This window comes from Globicephala melas, chromosome 2 (assembly GCF_963455315.2).
Source record: "Globicephala melas chromosome 2, mGloMel1.2, whole genome shotgun sequence".
Lineage (NCBI taxonomy): Eukaryota > Metazoa > Chordata > Mammalia > Artiodactyla > Delphinidae > Globicephala > Globicephala melas.
In genome coordinates, this window is record NC_083315.2 from 25,476,139 (window position 1) to 25,498,778 (window position 22,640).

At 52.8% G+C, this 22,640-nt stretch overlaps 1 protein-coding gene across 1 annotated transcript; it reads right to left on the reverse strand.

Annotated features, from left to right (window-relative positions):
• Positions 1-13,172: 13,172 nt before the first annotated feature.
• CALML3 (calmodulin like 3) lies at positions 13,173-18,543 on the reverse strand. Its single transcript, XM_060293509.1, has 3 exons — positions 18,478-18,543; positions 14,498-14,552; positions 13,173-13,927 (listed from the first exon to the last, which is right to left on the reverse strand). Exons 1-3 carry the CDS (start codon positions 18,541-18,543, stop codon positions 13,173-13,175), a joined length of 876 nt encoding a protein of 291 aa, XP_060149492.1.
• Positions 18,544-22,640: the final 4,097 nt, after the last annotated feature.

The following is a 22,640-nucleotide window of genomic DNA, read 5'->3' on the forward strand; positions in this document are numbered from 1 at the left end:
GCCATCTCAGTTATTCTTACTGTGCTTCATTTTCAGCATCTATAAAATGGGAATAATAATATCCAAGTTGTTGTATTAAAGAAGCCAGAGCCAGCATTTGTTAAAGCCCTTGGCAAATGCTAAGAACTGTGTACATGTTACAGTGATGTTCTTCTCCTCATGAGGGAACTGGGCTTTTTAATCTCTTGGGTCACTACAATGATTTGCTTTTAAGCGTCCGTGATTCTCTCACTGAAGAGCAAATAGAAGGACAATGGCATTAAAAGGAGTTTGAAGTGTGCTGTGCCCGTGGGTAAGGTTCTGCAAAAACTGCTCTTCTTCAGGTATTTCTGGAAGCCTTTGCATATAATTGGGATTATTAGGTAACTAATTTGGATTTTTTGGGAAAGTTCCAATTTGTTCTTTTAGTGTAAGAGTACTTACCGCACCATGTAATTTCATTTCCGGTGAGGAAAATATGGATATTAAATCCAAAGATTCACCCGAAAGGGGAAGACAAATCCCCGGATGTCTGCCATACACCTTCCTCCGGGCTCTTCCCCTCCCTTCTGGGTCCGTAATCCCCAAAGCAGGTGGCTGTAATCAAGAAGTTCCCAAGAATCAGGATATCAGTTGGATTTTATAACCCAATTTCCTAGTGGCCGGAAGGGAGTGGAACCTGCAGGTGTGTCAGGGAGGGACCGAGAGCTCTGGGGGTGAATGGGTTCCCTCCACTACCACTTAATTTAAAGGTCCTTCTCCTCGCCTCTCTGTGACTCCCAACCCCCACCCCCCCGCCCCGAGCTGGCTCCCAGGGGACTTGCTGCCCTGTCTCTCACTGTCTCCTTGGGAACCTCCAGTCCTGAGGCTCAGGCTGGGTTCTCCCTTCCCTGACGTACACCCGTATGTTCAACATTGTACATTTTATTACTTAGATGACTATTTATAGGTGATAGTTTTGTGTCCATAGACCCTGGACCGTACATTTCTTGAGGACAGGGACGTTGTTTTCTCTTTATGGCTCATAGAGGGTGTTCTAGTAGAACCTGTTAGTGGAGTAGTGAACATATAGGTATAGGTTTCCGTAGAAAGTCAGACAAAAACAGATAGAATTAGAGGGAATTAGAGAAAAAACAGAGTTAAGAGGGATTTCCAACTAACAGACATGTTCTTCTCCATCATGTCTGAGAGAGAGGACATCCCAAGAAACCCTTCCCTCTAGGGCAGTGCCTGCAAACACAGGGGCGAGGGGCCCTGGACCAGCTCCTGCTGTTCCTGGCCTTGCTCCCGTCCTGCAGCCTGAAGGGAAAGCCTGCTCAGGGCTTTCAGGCCACAGGAAGGAAAAACAGACTGCAATAAGGCTGTGTCCCGAGAGCAAGTTCTTAAACAACTACTGAATAGAGGGGAAAAATATGTCAGGATGAAGTGGAGGTTGGTTGTATTTGGAAAGAAGTGGAAGCTCCAGGGAAAGATGGGGGCGGGCGGGAGAGTCCAGAATGGGATGTGAAGACCAGAGACAGAAGTAATTGAGGGAAAGCTTAGAGTAAAAGGAAGGAGGGATGGAGGGGGCAGATCTTAAAGTAGAGAGATGCTGGTGACAGCAGGGGAGAGGAGGAGAGAGAAAGAGACGGAGGAGAGAAGACAGGGCAATACAGGTCTAAACGAGGGAAGAATGGAAAGAAAACGATGAGAAGGCTTCGAAAGAGAGTTAAACACATCGAGAATCAGAAACAGAAAACCGACAGCACGAGAGGTCTGGCAGAGAGAAGCCCACACATCAGGGGATGGGGGGGGCATGGAGGGAGAGAGGAAGTTAGATCTAAAAACAGGGTACAGGATTGGCATCACCACATCTTTTCTTGGCATTTAGGAAGAGCCTGATTTAAATGTTTGCGACTCTTGGACACAGACCCGAGGTGACCTGCGGGGCTGAGAATCTCGACCACCAAGATGACTTCTCGGAACATGTAGACCTTCCCCCAGACCTGCACTGACCTTGAGGAAAAGTAGACTCAAGCTTCTGCTTCTGGACCCTCGTAGGGTGACTCCCTCCACAGCCTGGGATTGTCCCTGCAAGGTGCTCCCGTGGTGTGTTTGCAGACAATTTGTAGGTGCAGTCGGTCACGGCTGCCCTCACTTTCCTCCCTGATTTAGGCAGGCTGCAGTCACTCCATGTACAGTCACGTTATCCACACACATTCTGGTAGAGAAACGGCCTCTGGGATGCTTCTCCCACCACCGCTCTGTAGTCTCAGTGCCACGTGAAGACATCCGATGACTCCAGGGCACGGGAGGACGGGGTGGCGAAGAGAAATGAGACTCGACATTTATGGAGCTTGAGGCTGGGCTGGGGAAAAATCTTGCAATCATCAGATGTAACACAGTAAGGGATGGACTTGGTTCCTCTCAAAGCCTAATCAACACTGAGGTTTTCATGTGTTGGGAATACACACAATGATGTAGCTTGGGCAGTTGTGATGCACCCCACATCTCTTGGGTGACTCGGGATCTCCGGTCCTGGAGATGTTTCAGTTCTGCAGCCCACCTGTTGGTGCTTTCACTGAACAGTAGCTACCTGAAGGCAGGTGTTTCTCATCTCCAGTGAACAGCCTAGTGCCTGGCAGGGAGCAGACAGTCAACAAATAATTGTAAGATTTATAAATGAATGAATGAAACTCACGTTGGAATCAGTATCTGATAGTTCCTTCTCCAAGCACCATGAATGGAGCTTTGTCTGCACAACAGCAGAGACCAGTCATGATGAAGATGCGATCCCAGATGAAGGAAATGTCCTTTTCTTCACCTACCACCTCCCTTCCAGCAGGTCGACGAAGGTTAGAATTGAGAATGTTGGTGGGGCCGGATTCCAGCATCCAATTTCCTACGCCTTGTTGAAGTCCCCATGTTCTAGGTTAAAGAAATCTTGTTTTTAGCCAGTTCTTTGGAGTTTCCTGACGTCCCTGCATTTTTTTTAAACTTGCCTGTTGCAAAACCTCTTTGCCTGTTTTTGTTCCCTTTCAGTGGAAACCTCTCTTTGGCGCCAGAACTGAGTTTCCTCACAGGTTTTGGGTTACAAAGAGTCCTCCTCCAGTCCCGGAGCGTCTCCGCTGGGAACACTGTATTATTTTTTGAAATTGTGACTGTGCAGAATCTGAGACTTAGATGAGGCCACAAAGCCTCCAGATCCAAGAACTGAAAATTTACTTTCAAAATTACGTAGAGGACTTTGGACCCAGATTTTTGTTTGGAGAGCCTGGTTCTTGGAAATGCAGCTGGTATCTCTTGGGATATCTTAGAAAAGCTTTCATGCATAACTTCAGGCGTTTACTTACCAACCACCTATGCAAAGCCTGCGAGAGGGGCTTCATGGAATACAGAGGCTCCCCCCACGTAGCCAACGCTCCTGCACAGGTCCATTTTCTCATTTGGTGTTCTCTGTACGCCTCTCAAGATCTGTGCTTATTGTGAAACTCTTTTTCACCCCTGATCAAAATCTTCCCTGTGGATGTTTAAGACCATTTCCTGTGGCTCAGTTCTTCCTGGAAAGGAAGACTATCTTGTTTTTGGCCATGCTGCACAGCTTGTGGGATATCACTTCCCCTACCAGAGATCAAACCCGGGCCTGCAGTGGAAGTGCAGAGTCCTAACCACTGGACCGCCAGGGAATTCCCAGAAGACCATCTCTTTACCAGCTTCTGCCTAATCCCCCTCTTTCTGAGCTGAAAGACCTTAATCCAGTCCCTCTGGAGTATTTTCTTTCCCTCCTTTGGTGGTGCCGATGGTGATGGGGGAGGGGTCCGTGGGGAGAAGTTACAATCTCAGCCCAGGCTGATGACACATTCTGGGCTGTTAGCACCTGTTTTCCAACCAGGTCTGTCGCCTTGGCTGCGATGGCTCAGGGAGAAGTTCTGGGGCTTCCAGCCCGCTACAGAAGGGGTACTGAGGATGGGGCCTGAGCTGGCCCGGCTGGAGACCTCCCCTGCAGGGGCGAGGAAGTCCATGGGGATTGATATCTTTAGGGTGGTCATTTCCCCCAGTCAGGGTGTAATCAGTACCAGCAGCGCTTTCTGGAGAAAGAAGCTCCCCAAAGAAAAATCCGAAGTTGTGTCAACGGGCTGGGTGGAAACAAACATCAGCCCCTCATCAGAGACCCTGCTTTGTCTTCAGTTTGGAAGGATGGAGGGGTCTGAGTGGAAAAAGAGTCTGGGAATAGCAGCCACTCCGCTCGCTGGTGGGCATTGGCCTCAACTGGCAGGACCGCACGCCTGGGGGCAAATGCTCTGCCATCCTCACTGTGGTCCAGGGCAAAGAAACCAGGGACGCACCTCCCCTCTGAAAACCTCTCCTCTGCTTCTGCCACTCTGCTGGCTCCTGGCACCTCTTCCATCCGACCACATGCTTCCGTCTCCGTGGGCACCTGGTGCCCACCATGTTGCAGCCCTGCCCTAGGAGTGAAGGACAGCATGGGGGGCAGGACTGGGCACGTGGTTCAGGGGGCCCAGTGCAAAACGAAAATGTGGCCCCTGATTCTTAATAATTGAAAAATCGGTAGGAATTTCTGAGAAGGGTGGCGACAGCATAGCATCGAACTAAGCTCGGGGCTCTTCTGAGCGTGGGCTCTGAGCGATGCCTTGAGAGCTTGGATTCTGTCTCCAGCCTGTTTCTCCCCACACTCCATCCTCTCCCAGCTGCCTCGATTCCTGCAGCTTCCTAGGGGCACCGATGACCTCCAGATCTTCCACCCAGCCTGGCCCCAAACTCATGCTTCTGGAATGAGTTTGGAAGGCCCATTACCTGAAAAATCAACAAGACCGAAAAAAAAAAAAGGAGTTTATTATCTGTCCCTTCTCTCGTGTCCTCCAGCCGTCAAAATGAAACAGAAATCTTTCTCTCTCTCAATTCTCACTTTCAGACAAGGATTATGCCATCAGCCCAGGTGCCCGAGTCCTTCTGGCCTCTTCCTTTCCTGAATCCCACCAAGCTCTGTCTAGTTATCTTCTTAATTCATTTCCCTCTTTCTGCCATTCACTCCCTGTGGCCACTGCCTTGTGTCACACCCTGTCCTCTCTCGCTTGGGCTGTCACCCAGGTTTCATGACTTGCTTCTGTTTACTCCACCTCTAATCTTCATCTTCGAATGGCCGCCAGCATGTTTTCTCCCCCAAATCAATCCCCTGCGTAAAAGTAACCCTTGCCTCCCCACTGCCTGCGGTGTGAAGACCAGACCTCTGAGAAGGGTGGGCAGGTCTTCAACGCCTCACCATCCTGCCTCCCCACAATGAGCTCCAGTATCTCTGGTTGGGACACACTTGGTGTCCCCATCCATCCATCCATCCATTCATCCATCCTTCCTTCCTTCCATCCAACCTTGCATCCATCCATCCATCCATCCATCCTTGCATCCATCCATCCATCCATCCATCCATCCTTCCATCCATCCATCCTTCTATCCATCCATCCATCCATCCACCCATCCATCCATCCATCTATCCATCCATCCATCCTTGCATCCATCCATCCATCCTTCCATCCTTCCATCCATCCTTCCACCCATCCATCCTTCCACCCATCCATCCATCCTTCCACCCATCCATCCATCCTTGCATCCATCCATCCATCCTTCCATCCTTCCATCCATCCATCCTTCCACCCATCCATCCATCCTTCCACCCATCCATCCATCCATCCATCCTTCCACCCATCCATCCATCCATCCATCTATCCATCCATCCATCCTTGCATCCATCCTTCCATCCATCCATCCATCCTTCCATCCATCCATCCATCCATCCTTCCATCCTTGCATCCATCCATCCATCCATCCATCCTTCCATCCTTGCATCCATCCATCCATCTATCCTTCCTTCCATCCATCCATCCATCCACACACTTGCTTTGAACAATGACCCTCTGCCAGTTCTCTGCGAGGCATTCGGAGATGAAGTTGATGAACTGAAAGAGGTGACAGCCCCGTGGGGAGATCACAGATCATGACAATATCACAAGGTAAGTGCAGAGGTCACAGGTCTGCAGCAAGTGTCACAGAGGACAGAGCGAAGGGATCTGACCCAACCTGGAGGGATTGGAAAGTCAGCCTTCCTGGAGGATTGAACAGGATTAGAAGGAAGGACAGGAGGTGATCGCTCCTTTGTGCCTCTCTGCCTTCTTCCATGCTGTACACTCAGCCTGGGAAGAGCAAATCCAGGCCTGCTTACCCCCCCACCCCATCACACTGCCTGGCTGCTATCAGGACTCAGCTGGTGAGTCACCTGTGTGTAGTCCTTCCCTGCCCTCCCCTGCCCCTCCACTGGCTGGACAGCCGAGGCATTTCCTCCTCCACACATCCACTTTCTCCTCCACCCCCCGGCACTGTCTTGTAACCACTTCTTTACTGATCTTCCCTCCATTTATGGTGAGGTCCTGAGTCTTAATCATCTTTGTGTCCCTTGAAGTCCAGCACGTACACACACGCACACACACGCTCAACAATATTTGTCAGATGAGCAGCATATCACTTGCGCGCAAGTCTGGTTTGACCACGAGCTTCATGCTTAGAGGGGCCGTATTCAGCACAGGGAGATGTGGCCCCACCGCCACTGGCATTGGTCACACCTGGCTAGGGCCCGGTGACACATCGACAAGAGAGACTTTGAAACGCTAAAGCATGTCAAGAGGTGAGGCGGCCTGAACGTGTGTCACATAAGAAACTCTGGAGGGAATTAGAGCTACTTTGCAGAGGAGAGAGTGTAGGGCAGGATCCGATGGTCTCAATAGCTGTTTGAAGAACTGACAGAGAGAAGGCGTTCGGCATATTTTCTGGGGCTGTGGAATCTACCCAGGATGTAGGTAGAAGGAAGAAAGACACATTTCAGACCCACATAAGGGAACACTTTCTAAGCATAAGAATTATCCAACTGTTGGCCAATTGACCTTGAACTCTCTAATGGACACTTTCAAGGAGATGCAAACCAGCCGTCTCTCCGGGGCGCTGTCATACTTAGGCCTTTCATCCTGGGTGGGAAATCAGGCCAGATAACTCCTAAGGCGGTGTACAGACCCAAGATTCTTCAAGTCTAAAATTTTATCCCTACCTCAGGCTCCCTGGTAAGAACGTCACGTTGCATTCAGTCAGGGGGATGGAGAGAACGCACCCTCAGGTTCTGAAGCACTGTGCATTGTCACGCCGACTCCAGTGACTGTTTTACTTCTCAGAGGCGCTGAGATTGGGAGAGGTGAGTCTGCAGTACCAGTGTCTGGGAAGCGGCAACAGAGTGCATCAGAAGGTGTTTTTCCATGTGGCAAGATCTCTTTTCTCCTCGGATTCTCTCAGAGTCTAGTGTGTATGACTCATGAAATCAGAGCTGGACCAGGAGAAAACCAGTTCGGGGACTCAGACTAAGACACGAATCTGCGATACCCCTAACCCCGCCTTATACAGGGAGTATTGTGCACTTGTTGGGCAGCTGTAACCAAGAGCCACAAATTGTGGGGCTTAAACAACAGAAATTATTCTCTCCCAGTCCTGGAGGCTGGAGGTCCAACATCAAGGAGTCAGCAGGGCTGGTTCCTCCTGAGGCTGCTCTCCTGGGTACTAGACGGCCGTCTTCTCCTGGTGTCCTCACGTGATCGTCCAACTGTGTCCAAATTTACCCATCTTGGGAATTCCCTGGCAGTCCAGTGGTTAGGACTCTGCACTCTTGCTGCCCTGGTTTGGGTTCAGTCCCTGGTCAGGGAACTGAGATCCCACAAGCCATGTGGCATGGTCAAAAAAATAATAACGAAATAAATAAAAACTGAAAAAACCCTCCACAAATTTCCCCTTCTTAGAAGGACGTCAGTGTTGGGACCCAACCTAATGGCCTCACTCTAACTTGACTGCCTCCATAATGACTCTATCCCCAAATAAGGTCACACCCTGAGGTTCTGGGGGTCAAGACTGCAATATGTGAATTTGGGGGGACATAATTCAACCCACGAGGACATGAGTCTCTTATGATTGCCCATCATCACCCCACGATGTGAGTCTGGGGGGAGGCAGCATTCTCCCACAACAGAAGCTTGGAGGCCCAGACATTCCCGAGCTCCTCTCTCCAGTGACAAAGGCCTGGGCCCAGCTTTGGCCAGAGGGATGCCTGCTCAGCACTGCGAACTGATTGGCATCTACTGTCACGAAGACATGGGCCAGGGCAGAACTCTCTCCTGGTGATGGCGGCCTCCTCCAGTTCCTTGGGGCAGCAGGTTCCCCACACTGCATTGCCCTCCAGTGCCTGGGCAAGGGTGGGGGGCCACGCGGTGAGGACCCCATGCAGGGCCCAGTGCTGTGGGAGGCTTCACAACACTCCCTCTGCAGCCATCCAGGCGCTGGCACAGCGGCTCTCATGGCTCCCTCAACACCAGCTGATGTCTGTCTTCTCTCTGCGTCCTGGCTGCCCACACCCTGCCCAGCAGCTGTTCCCACTTGCAGGCCTTTCCCATCGACGTGCCTTTTGCAGCTCTGCTGGAGCCTCAAGACTTCTGCAAGGTCAGGCTGCCGTCAGTCTCAGGCTGCTTGCTCCGAGAAGCTTCTCTGTGATGGTGGGAAGGATGCTGGCTCTGGAGCTGGTCAGACCCAGGTTCAAACTCTGATTTACTAGATGCATGATTTGGGGGAAGCTATTTAGACTCTTGAGGCCTCAATCTTCTCTAAAATGGGCTCATTAAAGCAGCTGCCACACTTGCTTGTTTTGAGGATTTAAGGAGCTGAAAATGCAATGCCTGGTGAGCAGTTCACACCGTCCGGTCTCGGCATGGAAGCCTGCCTTCAGTGAGACCTGAACATCTATCCTGGGAGCCCTCCCAACCAGCCTGCAGGGCACGTGATGGATGAGAGATGGGCCAGCTCAGTGTCCAGGGAGATGAGCTTTACTCATAGGCTGGCAGTGTCGCACGAGGTCCATTTCCCCGTGGCGGGTGGAGGAGGGTGGGGGAGGGTGGGGTCCCTCCACCAATGCTCAGCTATCCCAAGCCTGCAGGGCAGCACCAGGTGACCAGCCAGGACATCCTGGGCCCACCTGACGCTAGACTCCAGATGCCACCCCTCCTTCTGTACCAAGGGCCTGGCTCCTTCCCCTCCCTGGAGATTCTGAGGCCATTAGAAAGGTGGGAAGAGTGGAGGAGGTGCTTAGGGGACGGTGTGAGATTCCTTCACTGACTGTCTCCACAGGTACTGTCTCCCCGGGCATGGAAACCCGCCATCCTTTCTAGGTCAATTCAAGCGCGTCTCCCAGGACTAGCCCCAAGACGTTTCCGTTCCCCACGCTTGGCGGAAGGTGCCCCAGCCCCCCAGCCCCTGGCACCTGGTCAGAGGGCTAGGGGAGGCCTTTAACCGGTTGCTTCCCCTCTGGGTGGGGGGACGGGGTGTCCAGGCATCTGAGAACCTGGTTGCTATAGAAACAAGCACCCAAAAGGCAGGATGGTGGGGAGGTTGGCAGGTGAGTAGGGCCCAGACCTTTTTCAGAGACAGGTTTTTTTTTGCTTTGTTTTTTGGTGGAGAAACACATCTTGTATTCCTCATTCATATTCATCGTGGGCAGTCTCCACCCCACACGTGAGTTTTAATTTTAAATTTCTCCAGGGGAACAACGGAGTCATTTTTAGCAGGCTGGTTTGGGGAGACTTTGAGCGGCTCCTGGAATCCGCAGGAGCCTGCGGGGCTGAGCTGTATTTGATTTAAAATTGGAAACAGGAGGCAGAAGAGTGGCTTTATATAGCCTGGGAGGTCCAGGAGCCCTGCACTGATTTATGACAGGCCTGCCGAAAGCACATGGAAGCCGAGGTAATATTTATAAATTCCTTCCCCAAGGATGGATGGAATGTTCTGAGCTGCAGTCAGAAAGCACCTTTTTGGGGGATGAAGGGAGGTTAAGTCCAGTTATTCGTGGACTGAAAGGAAAAGGGAACTTGAGCTTGGAGGGGCTGCTCCAAGTCTGTTCCGGAAACGCAGGCTGCTCTGCAGGCCTGGACTCCTCGCTCAGGTCCTCAGGGCCCCACTCCCAACCTCCTCCCTCCCCCCTGCCCCGTCCTACTCAACAAGGCCAAGGACCTACACCTGGCAATACGGTGACTGCACTTTACCAACAAAACGTCTATCTAGGTGTCTGGGGACAGCACAAGTCCTGGCACTGTGGGGAGGGAGAAGGAAAAGAAGATGGAGTGGGGGGGGGTGGCGAGGGGGGTGGAGAGGAGGCTGAAGACAGACGCGGGTGTGCCCCAGGAGCCCGAGTCCCTGGCCGAGGCCCAGGTGTGACGACGGGACACCCGGAGTGGGAGTGGCCGGTGCCCGGCATGGAGGTGGGCACTGTGAAGGGTTCGCCTGGCTGTCAGCAACCGTGAAGGACTTGCACCCACTGCAGTTTGGACACACCGACCAAGGCAGGGGACCCCCAGATTCAGAGAGCGCCACCCTCTGTGCGCCCCTTGGCTGGCATCCCTGTCCCTAACCTAGCAGTTTGGGAGAGCATCCAGCCACGTGGCAGAGCTGGCTGATGGCCTTGCTTGAATGAGAAAGGACAACAGAAAACATTAAAAAAAATTGTGTCAGGAAAGTAAAACCCAGGGGGGCACATTCAGCTCTGTGGTCCCCTCAGCCTTGTTGCCTGATTCCCATCTGCACGCAGAAGGGAGGCCCATGTATCACTAACCTGTGTGTGCCGGTCCCCCATGGGATGCACTCCCCCCAGTGCTCCGGGTCACGAGAGCCAAGCTGGAAACTGGAAACAGCAGGTGGTGGTCTGAGGGGCTCTGCTGTCTCTGGGGACGGGGGAGAAACTGTCATCTTGGTTCCAGTCTGTTCAGACCCCTCATCCGCAGCCTGGTTTCTGGGTGTCACCGGCACACCCACGGGAGGGACAGGAGGTCTTTCCAACACCAGCTGTGTTCCTGCCCTGGCCCCAGGGGTTCTCACGACAGGTTCTAAAGCCAGTTAAATGCAGGCAGGGTGGTTCCGGGTGTGATGCCAGGAGGCCGGACAGAGATGCAGAAAGACACCTCACCCCTTCCAGCTTAAGTGCTGGCAGGCACACAGGTCCCCATACTTCAGGGCACCCACCAGCAGAGAGGGGATTGAATGCCAGCTCCCCAGCCAGGCCCACACTGGCAACTGTAGACCCGTGGACACTGTGCAGGGAGACCTGGAACCTCCCCTTCCTTACCTCTGCTTCTTTCCCTCCCGCAGCACTGAGCACACGTTCCATGAAAGACACAAGGTCCCTGGGGATGACGTCAGTGCTTCTTTTGGCAGATGGGACCATGATGCACATCTGAGCCTCTGAGGTGACAACAGGCTTGGGTCTCTGCTCATGGCACCGGGGCAGCCACGTTCATGGCACCTAGACGTTCCGTCCACTCTTACGGGCTTGCTCCCAAGCCTGCACCTGCAGGAGTTCAGCCACCCCCGACTGTTGAGGCTGTGGAAGGATGAGCCCAAAGAGGCCGAGCCTGCAAGGCCCCGCGGTCAGAGCACTGGTTTCTTTTCCTGCACGAAGTGGGTTCTGCAGCTGCCCTGCCGGGGCCAGTTCCCAAACCAGACCCTGGCTTTTCCCTTGGACTGTTCCGACGGGTGGAAATACAGAGTGTTGGTGCTGGAAGGATGATAGCAATGGTAGCTGTCATTTATTAAGCACCTACTGCATACCAGGCATGTTAAGATGATTTCTGATCCTCACAAGTGCTGGAGGAGGCGCGATTCTCATCATCAGGTCACGGTGGAGGCCATGGAGCTCTAGGGAGGCTGTGAGTGAGATCAGGGGCACAGACCTGCATCCAACTCCAGCTCTGCCCCTTACCAGCTGTGGGACAGGCTGCTTTCTTAAGCTCTCGGTGTCTTGGCTTCCTCATCTGTAGACAGGGAAGCTGCAGAGGGTGGCCCCCTGTAGGGTGGTAGTGAGTCACTGCACAGGCAGTGTGCTCACAGCAGGGCCCGGCGCCCAGGAAGGGCCGCCAGAGTGTCAGCTGTCACCATGGGGAGGACGAGTGATTTGGGCCCAGTCGGCAGGGCAACAATAACTACATTCCCAGTCTGTCCGGCCCCAGAGCCCATGCTCTTCCCTTTACATATGAGGAAACGTGCATGGTGGGGAGGGCGTCAGGAAAGAGGACTTGTCAAGATGGGCCAGCTGCTCTGTGACTGTCCCAGGGCTGGTAGCCCTCTCTGATAACCCCAGGTGTAGTGTCCACCCCACGAAAACACTGAAATAATCTCCGACAAGCCCCTTCGGCCTTGGGGTTATCTGATGCCACCTCTGGGAGCCAGGGTTTAACGCGGGAAGCACTGTCTCTTGCTTTTGCACCACACGGGCCCTCTCCAGCCCTGACTTTCTTCAAACCGCACTTCCCAACAACTCGATCATGAATGTAAGAAATCCATGAACACAGACCACTGTTCCTTCCCCACCATAATCGACTCAGATCTTAGAAGCTCTACATGGATTTTTAACCACCCTTTGCTGCCAACTTCTCCATTTTATTTGAAATAAATATTCAAGATTTACCTTGCCTAGACTCCTCTCTGTTCGCTACGCCCATCAATACAAGATTTCACCGCACTTCCAAAAAGCACAAAAAGAGAGATTCCTGCCTCTTTTAAACCCTGAACTTAACAAGGGTCATTTCCACTGGAACCAGAGAAAAACAGACGTTTTCTTTATTCCCCTGTGGCCTCTTTCTCCCTTTCAAATTTCCCTCCAAGAAGGTGAATACAAACGTGTTACAACTGACTCCCAGCTTTAAGAGACAAATCACCTCGCCGCGGTTTGGCACAGAGACAGAAGGGAACAAGAGAGCGCAGGGGAGTCGGGGGCGGGGAAAGGAGGTGGTGTTTCTCAGGAGGCCAGACCCTGGTTGTCAGCCTCCAAGAGTGCCCCTCGCCCCAGGGCCCTGGTCCGCAGCGGATGGAGGTACCGGGTGCGCTTTAGGGATCCCACGTGGAGGGCTCCCGGAGGGCACACCGCGCCCTCCCTGGGGCATGAGCGGCCAGTGAGGCTGTGACCATCCTCCTGCCCTGGTCGGTGCACAGGGACATCCCTGAGCTTCTGCTCCCGAGGGATGGAACATTTGGGGTTTGCTGGGCTTGGGAGCGGCCTGTGTCATCCTGCAAGGAGAAGGTGGGGAGGTAGGCAGGAACGAGGAGAGGAGAGGAAAGGGGGACAGACAGCTGGATCAGGTCAACCAGCGGAGGAGCAGTGCCCGGAGGGGCCGGGGGAACGGAGGCAGGTCCCCCGGCGCCACGTGCAGAGCCCGGACACCCTGGGTGGGGATGGGGGTGGGGGTGGAGGTGGGTCTGTGGCCGCCCTTGGAAACCAGCAAGCGCATGAACACCTCGTAGCGTACCAGCTCGTCCCCGTCCACGTCCGCCGCCCGGATCATCTCGTCCACTTCCTGGTCTCTCGGCTTCTCGCCCAGCCGGGTCATCACGTGCCGCAGCTCGGCCGTGCCCATCAGGCCGTTGCCGTCCTTGTCGAAGACGCAGAAGGCCTCCCGGATCTGGTCCTTGGCGTCCCTGCCCTTCACCTTACGGGCCATTAGGCCCAGGAGCTCGGGGAAGCCCACGGTGCTGCTGCCGTCACGGTCCAGCTCGCCCACCAGGTCCTGGAGCTCGGCCTCAGTGGGTTTCTGGCCCGGCGACCGCAGGACGGTGCCCAGCTCCCGCGTGCTGATGGCGCCGTCTCCGTCCTCATCGAAAGGGGAGAGGGCCTCCTTGAACTCGGCCACCTGCTCCTCGGTCAGCTGCTTGGCCCTGACCGTTGCGGGGAGGAGGTCCTGCACACGGACGTGGCCGGGCGCCGGGAGGTGGCCAGGTGCAGGGCCGGCGGCTGGTGTTCTGGCCCCGGCTTGACTTGCTGGTGCTGAAGAAGGAGCTGGGATGCCCCTCACCGTGCACGCGCCCGGCCCTGCGGTTGCCTGAAGTCCAGGTCCTGTTGGAACAGGAGTCCAGGCCCAGGCAGTGGGCCGGCCGGCTAGTTGCACTGACGCCAGCAGCTCTGGGAAAGGCTGGGCTCTCCTCCCCACCGCCCAGAGTCCCCGGGACCAGTGGGGACACCTCCAGAGAGGCTGGTAGACAGCCTCTAGAGAGATGAGTTCTGGGTTTGCCTACCGGAATCCCCCCGCCCCCCCCAGTCTTCACACCCTCCACTCAGTGAAACCACTGGCTCTGAGCTCTTCCCTGCCTGCAGCTGAGGGTTTTGGCAGGAGGAAGAACAGAGGTTGTCTTTGCCTGAAAAGAACTCCCTTTCCTTTTCTTGGGTTTCCGAAGTCTGAAAACCTTAGGGTTCCCAAGAGGGTTTTCAGAGGAGGAGAAAAGAAAAATATTTTTTCTTTAGATAGAAGCAGGCTGTCCCCAGATCCTCCAGAGGCTCATATGTATTCCAACCACAACACAGCTAGTTAGCGAGGAAACTAACAGAAACAAGCAAGATAATGAGACACTTTCAATAAATGCTATCAAGGAAATAAAGGGTGGTGATGGACAGCAGGTGGGAGGGTACTTCTGCAGCGATGGGTGCGGAAGTCTTCTCTGCAGAGGTGGCACACAAGGGTGACCTGAGGGGGAGAAGGGGCCTTCCAGGCGGAGGCCAACAGGTTCCAGGTCCAAAGGTGGGAGAGGCTCGGTGTGGCCAAGGGACAGAAAAGAGGCTGGTGCAGCTGCAGCCCAGGGTGAAGGGGAGAAAGCGGGAGATGAAGAAAGGAAGACAAGCGAGATTTGTCAGAGGCGAGAGGAATTCACGTTTATCCTCCAATGCATGGGAACCCCTGCACATTTTAGCAAGGCCATGGCTGAAAGTCTGAGCTTCTGGTTTCGGGAATGGGAATGGACAGAGCTGAAGAAAGGGGTGTTTTTAAGAGGAGGTTCTCGAGAAGGTGAAGTGGGATGCCCACCAGGCACACACGCTCGGAGCGCGACTCCCAGGAAGCCCGGGGAAGGACCAGCTACGGAGTGAGAAGAGGTGGCTTTGCCTGTGGGAATCCATGCAGATCCAAAGTGGTGAGACCCAGAGGAGCCAGCGAAGGACGGAAGGGGAGGAACGAGGCCGGATGCTGCCCAACTTCGAAACTTACTGTCGAGCTGCAGCGATCCACGCAGTGTGGTGCTGGCTGGAGAGCAGACAAGTAGATCAGTGTAACCAAATAGGGAACCTAGAGAGGGACCCCTATCAAGAGAGTCACCTGAGCTTCGACAATGGAGCAAAGACGGTCTCTTCAACAAATGGTCTGTAGTTTGAGTTTGGGTTGGGTTTAGATGATGACCTGTGAAAGAAAGAAATGACAAACTGAATGCTTTAGTCCTAATGTGTCTCCCCTCAAATTCGTATGCTGGGGGGATGTATTCATGAAATGCTGCAAGGGCAGGAGCAGGAGAACCACTGGACAACGGCGTGTAGCTGACAGCGCCCTGGGGAGCCAAGGGCCAGCATCACGATGAAACTTGTGCCTGACACTGTCCCACTGATGGACTGCATCCTGCCTCACCTACAAAGGGTAAGTGGACAACAGGTATCTGCAGGTTTCTGGGTCATGGCCTGTGTTCTTCAAAAAGACACGTTGAAAGGGAGCTCAGTAAGGGTTTTAAACAGAGCTGCTCATGACTCACAAGGCACAGGGCTGTGACAACTAAATTGTTGCAACTCGCTGATTAGGAAACTATGACAGAGGGAATGTTTTTAATTTGCTAGGCTTCTGTATTCTCCCCCTGCGGCCTCTCAGTGCACTGATTCCTTTCCCTCCAGCATATACTTGTGGTCTTAGGACCTATTTAAACATTTCAAAATTACTGGGGACTCTAAAGAGCTTTTTAAAATGTCTGTCAATATTTACTGGGTTTGAAATTAAAACTAATAAAATTTTAAAATATTTAAATATATTTTTATGTATTTATAACTTTTAAAAAACAAATAAAAAAACCATTACACGTCAATACAAATAACGTAGTTTTATAAAAAAATTAATTACACTGTATAAAAAATAAGAGTGGTACCTAAAAACATAATTTTGCAAATCTCTTTAATGCCTGGATTTATGAAAGCATGTCTGCTTCCGCACTTGATCTGTGGGAAGATGTTTTGATGTGAAGTGCATGATAATCCAGCTTCACACAGCTATGCACAGCTGGCAAAGGAGAGAGCATTTAATGACCCTTTCAGGTAACTGTGGTTATTCTTCGTCGGTACCATATCAAAATTTGACAGGCGGTAGCTTCTTAAAGGTTGGTTGTAGTGTGAACTCTGAAACCATGCCAACGAACTTTTCATCCTGTTCCATTAAAATCCATCGCTCACTCCTGTGCTTTGAATGGATCTTTTACTCATGCATGATTCTGTGATGCTATGCATTGGTCATTTGGAAAATCCTGAGTTCTGCAGATCTTCTGCATGTTGAATCATTGCATGTATAATTTTAAAAAATCACATTCATTAATATTACCACCAATCCCATTAGAAAAGTCTTTAAGTATTGGGAAGTCTCAAGCTCACAGTGGCAAATACAAAATCTAGAAAGTTCTAATTTTCATTTGGATGCTGAAATTTTATTATTGCAACGAATACTGTCAGTTATTTTCCTTGAAGTGCTAGGCTCACTTCATCGCTTTTTGAGAAAATGCCAAATACCAAGTCTGAGTAACCGCAGTTTGTCTATCAGCTGTTTTTTCCCCAAAGACTGGTGTTCCATGAAAAAAGCTTACCTTGTGACTTACGTATGCACACAAGTGCTTTTCTTACAACAAATCATACTAGACTACGCAGCAGAGTATTAAGGATGTGCACGCAAGGGTTGAAATAATAATTTTACTACTTCTGCAAGAACGTTCTTAAATGAAGCTGGCTTTTTAAAAACTTGAGACCATGTGGTGGTGAAGGCTATAATGACTGCTGGTACAGGAGCCTTGATTCTTGCTAAGGGGCTGGTGATTTCACCCACCAGTGCTCTGAGCTCAGTGCAAAAAGCTGACACGGTGAAAGTGGCAAACCGTGTCTGGTGTTACGAGAATAGTTGTGACCACCCAGGCTTCCTGAAAGGGTACTGGGGACACCCTCCCCTCAAATAGATCCGTGGAACACACTTGGAGGACCACAGTGGTAGAGCTGAGAATCAGGAGTGAACCCGGTGTAGAATTGCCTGGGCTGGAGGTGAGAGGCACCGAGGATGCTGGGACCCTGGTGGGAACAGCGGGGTTGGCCTCACAGAGTATAGTGTTAATAAGGACCTCAACAGACCCACAACAGGGGAGGGCCTGCTGCAGCTACTTCCTTAGAAGAGCAGATGACCCAGGGTGTTGCCTTCCCCCCTGAAATGGTGCTACTACAGCTTCTGTTAAACAGAATTTGTGCCTCTCCTGCTGGGCGCTATAGAGAAAGATATAGATTGGGATGCTTAGTCTTTTCAACCAGCTCCATTCCTGTGCCCTCCTAGAATGGGTGTGGCCACGGGCCTCTCTCTCTCCTTCTCTCTCTCCCTCTTTTTCTCCCACCCCCCTATTTCCATACAGCCACTCACCAGCCCTAATATTTACTTATCTACTTCCTTTCCCCCCAGCAAAACGCAAACACCTTGTCTTAGTGTTATCATGTTGCTATAACAACATGCCACCCCGGGGAGGCTTGTTAACAGCAGAAACTTATTGCTCACAGTCCTGGAGTCAGGAAGTCTGAGGCCCCGGGGAGGCCTGGCGGGGGGAGGGCCCTCTTCCAGGTTGCAGACTTCTTGTGTCCTTCATCACTGGATGGAAAGGACCTGGGCTCTCTCTGGACTCTCTTTAAGGTCGCTAATCCCACTGATGGAGGATCCTCCCTCCGGAACTCATCACCTCCCAAAAGCCCTGCCAACTAATACCATCACCTGGGGGTTAGGATTTCCACATATGAATTTGGCGGGGACACAAACACTCAGAGCATAGTACACCTTTCCAGTGGAATATTTATGGGTCAACTGCCTGTTCATTGGGCAGTTACTCTGTAGCAAGCATGTATCAGGCACTTTCATTCCTATTGTCTCATGTCTCCACGTTACAGATGAAGGATGTGAGAACTAGCAAATGCATGAAGGTCAGATGACCAGCAGGCTGAAAACTCAGGACCTAGACCTTCCAATTCCTACCGCTCCCCGCCTGTGGCTGTTGTCTTCGCGGTTCTCCCCAACTCAGTCTTAGACCTTCTTACTCGGCACCTGGAAAACCCACTCGGGAGGCGGGGGACTCACGCGCAGTAGGTATCCTCCATTATGGGAAATGTTGGGACACACCTGCTGGTGCAGAGCCCTCCTGCCAAGCTCCTTGGGGATCCACCTGCCAACTGAGCCCCTGCATTTGATGTTTGGAGAGACCCTCAAAGTTAACATGACAAAGTGGAGCCGTTGGTCCTCATCTGAACCTGCTTCCCCTCAATCTCCCCATCTCTTAAAAAAAACCCGTCCGGTTGTTCAGAACCAAACCCAGAGCCACATCTAATTCCTCCCTTTCTCTCACACCTCATACCCCATCTTTCAGCTTCACCTCGACACATCCTCTGCGCCAGGCCGCGTCATCTCCAGGCAGGACCATGGCCCCAGACTCGTAATGGGTCTCCCCTTTTGTGGTATTCTTCAGTGATGTCATTTTCTGCTGAAACGCTATAATGGGCTTTCTTTGGGTTTCAGTAGAATCCAAACTCCCTACGGTGGCCCTCTTGACCACATCACCACAACACTCTGCTCCAAGCACACTGGCCTACTTTCTGCTCCTTGAACACTCCCATCCTGATTTCCACCTTGGTATCTTTGCACGAGCTGCTCCAGCTGCCTGGACACTCTGTCCCCGACATTCAAGCGGCCGCTCTCTCTTTTCACTTTAGTCAAAAGTCAAATAGCGCTTCATTGCCAAGCCTTCCCCAACCGCCCACTTCTAATTAACCACCCTCCTCCACCTCATCCCTCTCCTGTCTTATTCTTCTCCTTTATTTTCTTCATAACTTTTACTTCTACATTGATCTTGCCCGTGGACCTGCTTCCTTTCTGTTTCTTCCCATGTAATTTTCACAAGAGGCAAGGCTGCTTCTGATTTCTTCCCCTGCCAAGCCCTCTGCGGTAGGATGGCCCCCGCGCCCAGGAGATATTTGCTGAATGAACAGAGTACAGGAGGGTCCGCCTTGCCTCCACCTGCAAGAGGATTGGACCCGTGTCTCTCTTCAAGCCCTTCCCTGTGGTTCAAACCCCATGGGGTGCCTCAGATGCTCTTGCCCAGGTGCCCACTTTATCCACTGTGTGGTCTGTCATCTCCCCTTACTGTTCGCAGGTTTCCCGAGTGGCTCTGTGGGGATGGGTGACCTCTGTGTTGACCCCTGGGAGCAGCTGCTGATGCTTTACCTTCTGTACCTCCACCTGTGGCTTCTCCCCAGTTTCACAGCCCTGCACTGATGCTAGAAAGGTGCACCCCGCCCCCATGCACACAGTCGTGCTGTCTGGGCCTCAGGAGGATGGACTTACCTCCCAACTCCCTGCAAGCCGTCTGCTACCTGGCACTTTTGTCCGACTTGCTCTTTATTATGGGATGCTGGCCCAGCTCCTTAGAGAGGCCCGAGCACAGTCAGGGTGATGAGGCCTGGCAGATCCAGCGGAGAGCGGACTTCTCCCCTCAAAGCCGAATGTCCGACTAGTGTGAATCTAGAGGGACCAGGCGGAGGAAGGGCTCAGGACGGAGGTGGGAGAGGGTCCTGGGAAGCGGAGCGTGGCCCAAGGACCTGGGGTAGGGCCTCCATCTTCTCCCCTGTGGCTTTAGGGACAATCTGGAAACTCCCAATAGCTCCTTGGGGTCTCCCCGATTCCAACCCACTCTTCCCAGGGTGAGTGCAGGGCTATCCCTCGTCTCAGGCTGTCTTTGGGGTGTTTGGTCTCAGCAGCTAAAGTTCCTACCTCTGACTTTCCATCCCTAAATCTCCCAGAAATGATGAGACACACCTGGGTTTGTGGGGGGCATGCAGCTTGCATTGCTGTTCTGGGATCTTTGCAGTTCACAGTCTAAGAAGCAACAAGACTGACAAAGACAAACACGGGACGTGGTGATGAGACACCGACAGTGGAGTTCAGGCTCACCTGGGGACAGCGGTGGCCTCTGTACCGCGCACGTATTCTTGACCAGCTCCTCTACTGCTTCTTACTTTTCAAGGCCGGGAGGGGATGGCGACGCTTTGCTCTACTTTCCGACTTCCACTGACCACGGGAAAAGCAATGCTTTCTTAGTCACACTCGTTGCCAGGAGAGGGTCTTCTCAGCTGGGGGGATGGGGGGGGCTCCTTGTGTGGGAACCAGAGGTCCTGGCCCGTTCTCACCTCCCACCGAAGGCCATTCCAGCCTCAGAGCCTGAGCCAGCTCTGAGAATGACGTTTGCTCAGTCTTGGTCTTGTGTGAATCATCAAGATTCCTCCAGGCCTGTCCCGGGCTGGGCTGCAGTTTCAGTTCAGGGAGGAGACCACTGATCTGGGATCGGAGCTGTGCATCGTTGAACTGAAGTCTGACAAATAACCAGGTACGTCATCTTCCAGGACACAGGCACTGCCTTGTGCCTCCTACTCAGGGATCACACGCTGCCGGGTGGTTTGCGTTTATGACTCGAGGCCTCACCTGCGGAATGAAGTCCGCCGAGTGCGGAGGCAGCCAAAGGCCTGGATTGTTCTGAGCGTTTCCTGGGTCTTCCTGGGTTGGTGGGTCCTCCTGGCAGGTCCTGCTGCTTTCTCCAGGCGTCTGGTCTTCAAGTCAGCCTCCAGGGTACACCCCGGGGCCCCACCTGCCTTTAATCCTTCCACCTGCACCCTCAGTCTCTGGGGGCCTCATCGTGCTTTCATGCCCAAGGCGACACAGGGACATAAAGTGGCCTGTGTTTAACTGCTGAGAGCCACTTTGATTCAGGATTAAACCATCACCAAAAACCAAAGCACATCGGTGCTAAATCTCACAATAAAAGTAGCCGAACAAGTCAAAGTCTGCTTTCCTGGGAAAAGGACGATGTTTTGTGATTCCTGAGGGCTCAGTAATCTTGCCCAAGTAGCTCGTCCTGCAGTCACTCACTGCCTGCCCTGTCCGTGGGCAGGGGAAGGGGTTCCGGGCTGGCCCCGGGGCAGAGTCCAGAGGAGAGCAGGCTGGAGGGGCCAGGGCTCACGTGTATGACCCGCCCACCTTTCAAACTTCTATCTGATGTTTTGAAAAAAATTGACAAACCGAAATGATGACAGGGACTGCTATTGCGGAGGCGCTAGAACTCCGTGCTACAAATCTTTTGATATCAAGACGCACTTGGTAAGTGGTTAAGGCGGCCCGTCAGTTCCTCTAAGTCCCCATCGCGAGGGGGTGGGGGGCTGGGTGGCGGTGGTGCTAATTACATTGAGGAGAACAAGCTGCTCTCCCCCGAGGGGTCTGGGACTCACTAGGAGGCTGGAAAGGTGTTGGTTCCAAGTTCCAAGCCTTTGAAGTTTACGGTGGTGATGAAAACCTTTGTGTTTAATACAGGAAGATGCGTGTGCGTGCGCGCGCGTGCGCGAGGACATGCACGAGGCTCAAGCCTTCATGTGTGAATGCGTGTACCTAATGGTGAGCCCGTGAGGTGTGGAGGAAGCAGGAGGCTTGGGGCGTGAGCTGGGCACCTGGACAAGCCATCAGAAGGAGCAAAGTGGCTTGGAAAATCACAGTTCCAGCTCCCTTTGAGGTCATTCATCCAGTGGACTTGAACTTGGTCTCGGAGACCCTTGGACTCTGCAGAGGTCCTTCCAGAGACGCCAAGGAAGCAGGAGAAGGTGAAGCGGAGCAACTCGATTTCCTTCCTTTCCCCACCGCCAAGCAGGAAAGTCTGCTTTTAACTGCTTCATCTGTGTTGGGCAAATTGCAGCTCTCTGGTTCACGGTTCTCACCTGTAAACTGGGCGCAGCGTGGCCCAGGGCACTGTGCGTCAATGCATGGAAGGTTCAGGAGGGTAGCTGGAACAGTAAGAACCCAATGAATATTAACGATTATCTGTCATACGAGTAAGATTTCATTTGCAACGTGGCTCAACTGCTAATGAAATTCTGAAAGCTACCATCCAGTGCAACACCCTCATTTTCCAGACACTGTAACCCATCAAGTGTGAGCAGTTACCCAGGTCTGTACTACTGCTTAGTGAGGGACAAAAATGGGCCTCGCAGTAGGATCTCCTGGCTCCAAGGCAGGTCCTCTTGGTGCTGCCCAGGACGGCTGTCCTTGGGGAATGGACCCGAGGGCATTTGCAGCTGCAGAGGGAATCTCTCTCCAGCCCCGGTCTCCCTGGAGGAAGGGAGAGTGTCTGGTCACTGCAGGCTCTCGAGGTCCAGCTTGGCTCCGGCACATCTGTTGAATGGATGACAAAGGCTCTGACCAAGGTCACACGGCTGTGCTGGGATAGAACTCAGGTCTCCCGGGACGAGTGACCGACTGGAATTGGGTGAAGGCGGGGGTGGGGGGCGGGCTTGGTGCCACACGTGGCCTGTGTGATGGGGAGGATGGGGCGAGAGGGCTTATGACGCTGTGTCATCAACTGTGTGGTCCCAGCATCCCAGGGAGAACCAAGGTCCAGTCCTGGCTCTGAGAGCCACCAACAGAAAGCCCTCCATGTGCCCGCCTGGGGACGTTGAGACAGGAGGGGTGAGCTCAGTGCAG